Source organism: Buceros rhinoceros, unplaced genomic scaffold, assembly GCF_000710305.1.
Source record: "Buceros rhinoceros silvestris isolate BGI_N320 unplaced genomic scaffold, ASM71030v1 scaffold34607, whole genome shotgun sequence".
In the NCBI taxonomy this organism is placed as follows: Eukaryota; Metazoa; Chordata; class Aves; order Bucerotiformes; family Bucerotidae; genus Buceros; species Buceros rhinoceros.
This window is the reverse complement of record NW_010422174.1, coordinates 8,277-19,866: the sequence shown is the minus strand read 5'-3', so window position 1 is coordinate 19,866 and position 11,590 is coordinate 8,277. Positions and strand designations below refer to the sequence as shown.

Here is an 11,590-nt window from a genome sequence, read left to right as displayed (position 1 = left end):
AGTTAGCATTTCAAAGAGAAGCGGGTGAAACAGAGCAGCAGTCACCCTGCTGGAGCAGTGAATTCCAGAGCGGGAGATCTGCAGATTAGGCACAGTGCCTGTCATCTCTGCACCTCGCACTGTCTTGTAGGCATAAGAGATGAAAAGTTTGCCTGTCTTACACTGAAACATCAGATCGATCTTGATGCTTGCTCTGCGTGAACGACTTGTGCCATGACTTTATCTCCTTGTCCTTGATGGTGTCGATTAGCCCGCCCGATTGTAAAAGACAGGTTTTCATTAGTGTGAAGGTTTATCACTTCCTCCGTAGGTAACTTGTGGCTGGCTGAACAGTATTGCCTTTTATTTGCAAAGCCTCACGCATGCCATCATCTTTCTTAGTTGGTACCAAATCATGTGGATTGTGGTCTGTTTTGTTCTTGTAGACAAGATGTGAAATGGAGAAATACCTGGCACCTCAGCTCCCGCCTGTTCCCGTCATCCCTGAACATAAGAAATACAGAAGAGACAGTGCCTCGGTTGTAGACCAGTTTTTCACTGACAGCGAAGGCTTGCCTTACAGCATCAATATGAATGTCTTCCTCCCCGACATTAGCCACCTGAGAACTGGCCTGTACAAATCTCAGCGACCCTGTGTAACCCACATCAAGACAGAGCCGGTCACCATCTTCAGTCACCAGAGCGAAACTACTGCCCCTGCCCCTGCCCCTGCCCCTACTCAGGCCCTCCCCGAATTTACCAGCATCTTCAGCTCCCACCAAGCTCCTGATGTGAACAACATTTTCATCAAGCAGGAGCTTCCTACTCCAGATGTTCATCTTTCTGTCACACCCCAGCAAGGCCAGTTGTATCAGCTCTTGAGCTCACCGGATTTAGATATGCCCAACAATACTACTCAGGCAGCAGTGATGGACTCCCTTAACAGTGTATCCATGCCGTCAGCCATGGCGGGCCTTAACACGCTCTCCTCGGCTGTTCCACAGACTGCGATGAAACAGTTCCAGGGCATCCCCCCCTGCACCTACACCATGCCAAACCAGTTTCTGCAGCAGCAGCAGGCCACTTACTTCCCTCCTTCCCCCCCAAGCTCCGAGCCTGGAAGTCCAGACAGGCAAGCAGAGATGCTACAGAATTTAACCCCTCCTCCGTCGTACGCTGCAACTATAGCTTCCAAGCTGGCCATTCACAACCCAAATTTACCAGCAACTCTGCCCATAACCCCCCAGAACATCCAACCAGTCAGATACAACAGGAGAAGTAACCCAGATTTGGAGAAAAGACGTATCCACTACTGTGACTATCCCGGTAAGCGATCTGTGTCAGAAAATCCCAGCTCTTGCAATAAAAAAAAAATTTAGTAATTGTGGATGAGGAGAACCAAATAATTTCTTATGAAAGTAGAATTTCTCTTCTTATTGTTCTATTTTCTGTGGCAGACTTTCACATTCTTTAAATAATATATACCCTTTTCTTCACATAATTCGTAATTCTCTTAAACACCTGAGGTCATTTTACCATGTTGCACTTGTACTCCCTAGAAAAAAAAAAATCATGTCATTCTATAATGAAGTGAGTATGACCATGCAGCTTCTGCTTGCACTTTTCCAGTATCTGATGGGGCGGAGGCTCAGTTTGACCAACGCAGTACAGCTCAGTTTGAGTCCATTTCACCTCCCAGTAGCCACAGCTGTGGCCGTATCTTCCCTGTTACGAACAGAAGATTCAGCTGCCCACATAAATCCATTAAAGCTACTCCTGAAAATTGTCCGCAGATGGATTCCCTGCCCGCCTCTCCTTCCCCTGTGCTGAGGTGGAAAAGGGACCTGGCTATAAACTGTGCCTCCATGTACGTGATAACAGATACAAGACACTCACATCCATCCAAGCACAGAGAGAAACTGCTGCTTGTGGTGATCTCCCCCTTTACCAGTGTAACTCAGCGGTGTATCACCCATTTGGTGTGCCATGTGATAAACGCTCAGTGGAAGAGTTATGCTGAGCCCTGGGTAACGCTGACACCGAGTCTGGCTTGATCAAATCCTCTAGGAAATTTTTAAAAAATAAAGTCCCTCTCTGCATTGTTAACTTACGTAGCAGGTGTTAATCTACATAGATTGTGGCAGCTGTGGGTCTATACTATGTTAAGTTGTGGTCAGTCCACCAGAAACACACATTTTTCTCTTTTCTGAGTAAAGCAACATATCCCTAGAAGTGTTCTATATCAACTTTTACTTCTAAGTGGTGATGGTGCCAGAAGGTAGTAAATTTAAATGTTTCCATATAGTACCCCAGCACCCAGCAAGGAGGTTTAAATGTAAGTCAGAGTGTTCCTGTTCTCCCTGCTGAAATGCCTCTCTTGTTTTTTTGTTGTGTTTCGTTGTAGGCTGCACAAAAGTTTATACAAAGTCTTCTCACTTAAAAGCGCACCTGAGAACTCACACGGGTATGTACTCGCTCTCTCACTGTCTCTTTCTTGGTCGTTCATGGCTTACACAGTTACTGAGAAAGCAAGCGTGTTTGATCTGCTGACTTTGCCCTGTTTTCTGTAGTGTGGAGTGGGTTCAGGTGGGCAGCTCAGTGAAAAAAAATCGCTTTTATTCTTAATGCAGTTTTGTTAAACTTTATAATACAGAACTCAAAAAACCAAAGAGTAAAGCAGATAGAAACTTTCCTTTTCAATCTAAAATGCCATAAAGTGTTAAAAAAAAGGACTTTTTTTTTTCCTTGAGTAATGAATTAAGTATAGTAAACATGGTTATAGTTTTCAAGAGTGATGTAAATACATAGAATTTTCTGGTTTGGGCTTTCTCTTTCACCTGTTAGAATTATTTTAGAATTTTTCAGAAACGTCACGAAAACTCCCAAGGCGTCTCCATTTGCTTCGTCCTTAGCATTATGTGTGGGTTGTTTTTTTTTTAAGACAGGTGATTCTATGTATTCATTCTTTAAAAAAAAGACAGAACTTTTTGTTGGTGAAAGACATTAAAATGGAGGAAATGCAAAAAGTCACACTTGTTTTTTATACCTCGATCAAGTTCTACCTGCAGCTACAGAGGCAGTCAGTCCCCCTTTGCTGGCCCATGTGGAGCAGGGCTGGGGACAGTGTTGCTTGTGCACGGGCACAGGAACCGTGTGTGCAGAGGGCAGCTGCTGGGAGGTGGAACTGCCCTAGGTGTTCTTCCTAAGAGTTCACCTGCTGGGGGAGAAAAATGTAGCTCCACCAAGAGCACGCCTGAAAATATTTAGGACAGCTCTTCTCTGGGATCTTAGTACAGAACTGCTCGTGGTAAAGTGGTGAAAAGCCTGTGACTTACTTTGTAAAGAAATCAAATGAGAGGGCTGCGTGCAAGTCCCGTTTTTAAAACTTGAGTAGGAACTCCAGCTCTTTCATGTGTGGACCTCGATTCAGAGCAAAACATGAGTCACAGTTCAAGCAACTCACTTATTGAAGCAGGCGTTCGTGCCGTGCAAGTAATGGGGTTTCACCTAGGTTTAAACCAACAGTCAAAACAAAACTTCACATGAGCTACGATCTAACAAATGTTTCACTATCTCTATGGAAACAAGGCCTTCTATTCAGCAGCTATTTTGAATGGATCATTGGGTTATTGTAAAGAAACTGAGTTTCTCCAGGCTAAATGTTAGTATGGAAATTTTGTTTCGATAAGTGGAAGAGTTATCTATGTCGCAGGCACAGTAAAAAATTAAAAGCAACTGTACAAAGATTATTGCTTTGCATTAGTAGTAGACTAAATAAGCACACTGTTAAAAATATTTTTGATATATATAATAACTCATTAGCAGTAAACTTGGTAAGAAAGGAATATTTTCATGAGGCTATAAATCCGAGTAATGTCAGAGGGTATAATCCCGTTGCTCTTTAATAAATAATCTGTAAATTTAAGAGTGTGCTATTTCCACTTACACGCTTTTGCCAGCAACTAAATACCAGTTTTAAATATCTCACTGGCTAGTACGCAGTAACCAGGAAGAGAGCTAAAAGCAAAGCTTTAGTCTGAAAATGAACATTACCTAGCCAGCACTTGAAATGGGCGTTTTTCCTTTTTTAAATCAATGCATGTATTTTTTTGTACCTTGAGGAGTAGTGACTTTAGGGTTTATAAAGTTAATACTCGTGTGCGTGGAAGTAAATACCACTTCGCTAATATATATTGCTTAGGGTCATTAATGTTTACTGTTGCCGTCACTTTTTTTGTCCATAGATATTTGACCTTAGAAATGTGGATAAATGTGCAAAGGTCAGAGGAGCTGATGTATTCATGGAAACAAGAATGTTGTTTTAGATAAAAATCTAGTGAACTTAAGCAGGTCTGTAATACAAAAGGTCTTCTGGGGAGGTGAATGAAGGGATAAACTGTCTAAAGCGTGCATTACATGCAAGAATGTGAGTCCGTATCCTGTTACTTGCGTTATTTCAGAGTCTGTTTAAATCTCTTGAATATTCACTTAATACTTGAAGAGTTCCCGAACAGATCCTGATCTCTGCCTTAACATACGTTTGAGATGTGTATTACGAGCAAGATCTCTGACTCAACCCTGTACTGTACATCAATTAAATGTTAAAGTAAATGGGCATAAATTTAGGGAAACCTGTGAAGTTGCACGGTTCCCCCAGGAGTGCTGGGGAGTCTCACTATTGATCTCCAAAGAGAAGGGCTCAGAGAGCTAAATTTGGTGTGTGCCTCTGTGCATCCCATCCCCCAGAACTATGAATTCATACAGCACTATTAGGCTTTAATTTATTAATTTTTTTTAAAGGACTTTTGTGAAGCTTTTACCTTCAAAGCTTAAAGCAAGTGTCACGTAATCCATTTTAATAAAGTTGTATGTGATATTCTTTCAAATCCCTTCAGGGATCGCAGACCTGTTTGTCTGGCTAAACCTGTTCTTTAGTAATCATGGACCACTGAAGTTGTTTTCTCCTTATTCTTAGTTTCTTAACAATACCTTTTAAAATTGGCTGAAGTCTCTCTCTCATCCCAAACAGTCCCCACCCTTCTCAGAAATCTGTCATCTTAAAATAAAAGAGCCTGCAGCAAAGTTTGTCTGCCTTTAAAAGTCAGGACAGACCTTATGGTTTTCCTTTTGTATTGGAAAATCTCGACCTTTTTCACAGTATTTATTTAGCAGCCTTTCTCTTCTGAAAGGCTTTCACTGAGTTTGGTAAACGTTCTTTGAGAACAAACCTAAGGGAAATGATTTTTTTCTTTGATAGGTGGAATGTAGGCTGTAGTCTTTTTTCCAATTCAGATATGAACACACTATTAGCCTTTATAAATTGCATTTAAATAAAACTGTAGGAAATGGGCAAGAGGAAAATCTCTTACGTTTTTCTTCTTAGGTGTTCCCGAGGTGTTTTCCTTACACCAAATCAGGTGGCATATCAGGTGGTACAGTTATTCCGATTTAATGTGATTACACTGGATTTTTGCTGTTGGTTAGGGGTCCAGTATTCACGTAAAGAGCTAAGCAAGGTTAATGTATTTGTATCAGTCACTGAAGCAGGGATACATTTTTCTTTCTCTAGGTGATGTTTTAGAATTAGTAATTTATGACGTAAATTCTAGTTGTTTTTAAACTGGTGATCCTAAAATTGAACGTGAACAAAGATTCAAATACTGCAAAGGTACAGAACATTTTGTATCCATCTCCATGCAGTTCTGGAGCAGATGTCTGGTACGTTTTAATACCTTAAAACACTTCAGTATGGTATCTTAACTCAATATTAGTTGTTCCTGAAACAAGTAAAATGGTATTTGGTATGCTAAAGTACTTCTTGAAACATCTTTCAAAACAGATTGGATTTTTTTGACCTTTTGAAGCAGGGAATTTTTTTTTTTAATAATTTTAACTGTTAGGGATGGAACAAGTTGTGTTTCATAACTGGCATTGTGTAACTACGGTGTCTAATGGTGGAGGGTGTTACGCATTTATTGCGGGCCGTCCAGCAGTAAAACCACCTTCAGGCTCCGGCAGAAGACCCAAATGTCCAACTTGAAAAACGTGCTAGAAGTCAGTGAGAAGCAGTTACTTGGGTTTTATAGATAAACATCATTCAGGTCCCTTTCTGGCATCTTATTATATATGTATATATCATGTAATTCTTTAGAAGCAGCAGTCCCATAACTTACCCTCTTAGATTTCTTTATATGTTAAAGATTTGGACTGCGGAAATTGAGCCTTTTGTTACACGGGCACCTGGGATACTCTACCTGTACCCTACCTCCAATGCTGCAGAAGAGCTGCTGGCTCCAGGATGGGTTTATTTTTATTATTCCTGTGAACAGCTGCACACTTCAGAATTGTGTATGGTTTTAAGAGGAAAATCTGTTATTGTTTTGAACACATTAAGGCACGCACACTGAGGACATTTTCCAGCTGCATGTTGGTTTTCTGTATACAGCGTCTTTGTACAGGCATGTTCTCTGGTCACATGGTGGGCTTGCCATTAATAGTTTCTAGCATTAACTGCAGAACTATTTCATCTCTATCTATAGATCTGGTTTGTATTTGGTGATGGGAAGTGGAAGCCGCAGTAACTCCAGAGAAATGGCATTTCTTTAAATGAGATGCACTCAAAATACTTCCACCATCCCTAGTTATTTCAAACGTTTATGTAGACATGGGACAGCTCCTGAGTTCTTTTCAAGGTGTTAAGCGTTTTATTTTGTTTAGATCTCTGCCTCAATAGATCCAGAATTAAGGCTGGTGGTATATCAGCGTTGAAACTATTTGCATGCATTAGATATCAGGAGTTCATAGGACTTGGCGCTCCAAGTTTACCGTAGCTGTAACAGATGCTTATTAAAGGTGGTACCATACAGAATTACCCAGTAATTCAGGATGCCTGTTGTTTGGAAGGGAAAACAAATAGCTGGGAAAAAAGCACCTTTCAAAAACATGTGTTGACTCAAATCATCCTGAGACTTAGGCGAAGGATTTCTCTCGTGGTGTACAAGTGGGGAACAGAGGCCCCAGAAGACTCTGCCTTGCTGGTGGTCACAGCCTTCTGTGTACGTAGCAACTTCATCCTGGAAAAAATTTTGCATCATGAAAACAGCTGTTAAGTATTTCTGTGCAGCTTCTGCTTCTTTAACCTGTTAGGTGAGTCGGTTGCACAGATTATACTTTAAGGAGGTGTCAGTAAATGCTGTCGTGGATAGAGACCGTAAGGAAAAGTGGAGGAGAGTTAAATGAAACTTGACAAAGTGCATTTTAATGCACTTTAGTGCAGTGTTGCGAGACGCTGCTGAAGAATATGTTGGTATCTTTTATTTATGAATTCTGCTAAATCCATTAGTTGCCTGTGTGAGAAATGAAAGTACATTATTTTCCTGTGCAAACCACAATTTAAGGGAAAATAATGCGCCTATTTTTTTTCCAAACACTTTGTGAATGATCACAGACCTTGGGATTAATTGATCTTGTTCTTTCTCTGTAGTCATAACCTAAATGAGACATGTCGGAATGTGTTGCTGAAGAGAGGGTGAGATCCTAGCAACATAAAACTAAGTTTTAATTAAATATTACTGTCCATTCGCATAAGCATCCAGCATGCACTTTTTTTGAAGCAGGAATTAAATTCCAAGGTATCAAGTGAGGAATATTCCCGTTAGATTTTAGATACTGGAAAGAAAAGCCCAATATTTTCTTTTTGATTAAAAGCCTAGAAATTCCCTCTAAGCATGAAAGCTTAAAAAACTCTTGTTTCTGTCAATTGCTCCTTGAGAGGATTAAACTTTGGTTCCAGGATATTTGATTCCTGATAAGGAAACTGTTGACCTAAGAGACCGGCTTTAAATATAGTTCATTTTGAGACCGCCCTACATAGGCTAATATAGTCCCAAGATTCACAGCAATTGCCGGTGATTAAAATTTTCCATTATTTGATTAGACATTGCTTATTGTAATTAATTTCTGAGTTTCACTGGAACGATTGACTCCTGGTTTGAGGGTAGTGTGTTGTTTGTTGTTTGTTAGATGACCTGCACCTCCCATTGGTGAAAGATTAGAAACATTTAAGTAATGTCCTAGTTTAGTCTGAGTATCTTGGTAGCAGCATTCCTGTCCTGTCAGGCTGTATTATTTATATTCAGTGATCTCTAACAGCTCTGATTAAGGACATATTAAAACCTTTGATTTTGGCAAGTGTACAGTGCTACGCTTTGAGTTAAAATAGTTTTAATGCATTGCTTTCAGGTTTGGTTTGTTTTGGGGGTTTTTTTTTTGGTGTGTGTGTGTGCATACGGTAGATGGAAATCTGGAAGTCTACAGTATGTGTTTAATAAATTCCATTTTAAGAGCACCTCTTATCTGACTGTGCAAGAGCTGGTGTTACTGGTGTGGGAGCTAAAGAGCTGCTCTTGCACCACAGGCATAGATGAGGAAATGTGTTCTTCAGCTCAGGACATGTAGACAGAGCCATGCACCCCAGATGGCATGGATTTCGTATAAACCTACTTTAAAAAAAAAAATTCCTTTCCTCTTTGTTTGCATATCTCCTTGAAGAGAGACCACCTCTGTTAAGACAGAATGTTATACCAGAAGGAAAATAAACGGTTGCACAGGCCAGTCAAGATTCCCCAGTAATCCTTCAACTGCATAAGACAACACTTGGCAAAATAGGAATGCTTCAGGTACTGGTGGGAGTTCTGAGAAGATAATTCCTTCTGCGCCTCCGTGGTCAGATGGTGAACAATGCACAACTCTCTTGACCATCCTCCTTGCTTACCAGTCAGTTATTTTTTTTCCTGTTCGTGCTTTTGTTAGAGGGAGATCAAGTACTGCTTGATCTATCAGTAATAGGACTTAGGGAGTCAACAGCTCTCTGTTACAGGATTCCTTAAAATGCTGTTTCGTTGTGAAGTAGTGCTTAATGGTCACCCTCTAACCATTACTTACTAGGCAGAGGCTTCATCACATCTAAAAATGTGCAGCATAAGTTACGCATTCATATCACTGGTGGGCTGGATGTTTCAAGGACTACGTTTATTTTGTCACTCACAAAATAAGCTGGACATACCTTGTGTGCTGTCAGCCCTCTGATCTCCATCTTGGACAACTGAGAACTTCAATGCACAAAGAGCTTTTAAACACCTGAGGGATTTTTTTTCTTTTTTTAAATTCAGCTTTCTGCTCTTTCTCTAAAAAAACCCCGTTTTAAAAAAAGGCAACAACCCAACCAACAAGCTGCTTTTAATGATGACTACAGCACTTAGTCAATGGCAGAAGGAAGATCTAATTTTAGGTAAATGTTGGCAGCTAAAAAGTTCTTTTGAATGAGTGCAGACATACATCGAAGCAACTGCTTCCAGTTTCAGTCAGCCTGGAAGAGACCAGAGTTTAAAAGTGATTCTGTGAACTAGAGAAAAGCTATTTCAGGCAAGCTGAGAGGAAAAACATTTCATTTCACAGAGGAAACACATTTCATTTGTTCTTTTTTTTTTTCTAAAAGTTTGAGGCTATAGCATGTCAGCAAAGTAAGACAACTGATGTTAAGATGTGAAAAGTTTGAAAACAAATGCACCAGAAAACTTTGAGATCACATAAATCTTTACAATAACCTGGTTTAAAACTGGATATAATAGAGGTTATGTACATAACTGGTGCAGTTATGGTGCAGGAACTTCTGCTTTGCCTACTTTTTATCACACCTAGTTGAATATTTTTCAAAGCCGAATGCTTGCTACTAGAAATAATTCCATAAGAAACAAAAGTAATATTAAAATGATGGAAAGACAGCAAGAAGTTGTCTTTATACTTTTATACCCTTACAAGCTGTAATGAGGTGTTGTCTTTTTGGACTCTTTCAAAAAAGCGTGCTGCTTTTTCTTCCTCAAGGAAGCCCCATACTCACTGCTCTTGACAGAAGTTTCTGATTGATAGGCAATAAGAGAAGTTGCAGGCATTGCTGGTGTAATACCTGTATTTGGATTTCTGCATACCAGTAGAGTTACCTAACTTTAGGTTTGAAAGTCTGGCCCTTGCTGTTTGCAGCTTTATATATAAACCAAGCCATGCTAGCAGTGAATTGCAGAAATAAAGTCACACAACCCTTTGGTGAAATAAGGAAGCTTGTTTTCTTGTTAATGGGGAAATTAATCACTAATGGACGTTTTCAGTGACTCATTTTTTCCACACAGAATTTTAAACAGAGAACAACAGAGTCTGCATCTTAAAGATAGAGGGTGTCTTCAAAATGACCGTCACCAATCCACTGGTAGCTCTCAAATGAGCATGGCCATGATGGCCACTGCCAGTGGCTAGAATTAATGTTACGAAAGCAGTTGGTGCATTTTGACAGGACTAAATCCTGAGAAGATAAATTAAAGGGAGAAGAGCCAACACTGTGTGCCTCACTGATCTGGTCCGTTCTCTTGTGGTATCGGCAAGGATCCTGAACCTTGGGATAGTTTATCTGTTGAAGTGCTGGGTTAATGCTGTCATATGTTGCTATCCAGAGATCTTTCTGACATCCTTGCAATCTCACAGCACTATAAATTATTTTATTTTTAACAGACAGACACATTGCAAGCAAAACAGTCTCCTTTCAGGTTAAACTCCCTTATCTCTTGCTAGGTGCTTTCTGTAAAAGAGCTTCCAAACTAAACATGAGGGCTTTAAAATTTTTGTGCTGAAGTACAAGTCTGTTTCTCATGCTGTGCAAATGTATTTTTTTAAACTGTAGAATGGATGCATATTTACGGCTCAAGAACTTAAAAATATATTTTGTGATGTATAAGCCTAGCAAAATATTTTAAATCAGTGATACTGGAAGGAGGTTATGCAGAAATCCAATTAAACTTATGAAATCCCTATCCTGTTGAAGTATAATTTAAAGGAAAGCAGTTCTGTTTCCCAGAAGTGCTGTGTATAATATTTCTGGCTCGGGAAGAAAGGGTTGGAGTGTGCTATTTGGCTGGAAATCGGTACCAGCTTCCTCCATGGTGTTTTAGTTGAACAGTGTTGACATTCTAACAAATCCCGTGGAAGCTCCCCTGAAGTGGAGGAGTTAGCTGTTTTCTTGCTTTTACAGTGAAATATCTGTTTGATACCACGATCGTGTTCCAGTAACCGAGCCGTACTGCCTTCATATTTGATGACCAGTGGCATTCTTGGTTTAACACCCTATGGAAGCCCTAAATTGCTGGAGGAAAACCAAATGTTCCTGAAACTTTACAGCTACTGTATTTCACACAATCATTAGAGTAAACAAATCTTACATTACTATGGAGCCAATGAAAACAGTCGATAAAGGGTTCAGTGTCCCTTGTTGTGTATACCTGCTTTTTTAAAAAATAAATCTTCAACCCCAGGTTTCTCAGTGCTTTAAAGTCACCATAGCAAAGAAGTAGGATCACTTCAGAAAATATGTAACGTGGGGCTCTTTTTCCCTTGTTGCAGGAACTTAAAACAAATTCTAATTCCTGCTAAATGACAAAAAGCATGTGTATAGGTTGAGAGAGAGAAAATACTACCAGCTAGTTGTTCTCCTGCTTTCTTTAAAGGAGCGAAAATAATTTTCACCTTCTTTTTCTTGGCCCCCCCACCCCCCCGCATCTCTTACTTC

General features: G+C 40.0%; 1 protein-coding gene across 1 annotated transcript in view; it reads left to right on the top strand.

Moving 5' to 3' along the window:
• Positions 1-431: 431 nt before the first annotated feature.
• Positions 432-11,590, top strand: part of KLF5 (Kruppel-like factor 5 (intestinal)) — a 15,455-nt gene continuing 4,296 nt past the window's right edge. The window contains exons 1-2 of the mRNA XM_010139949.1: positions 432-1,305; positions 2,384-2,443. Of these exons, the coding sequence (XP_010138251.1) occupies positions 438-1,305; positions 2,384-2,443 (928 nt within the window). The 5' untranslated portion in view covers positions 432-437. The remainder of the gene's footprint in view (positions 1,306-2,383; positions 2,444-11,590) is intronic.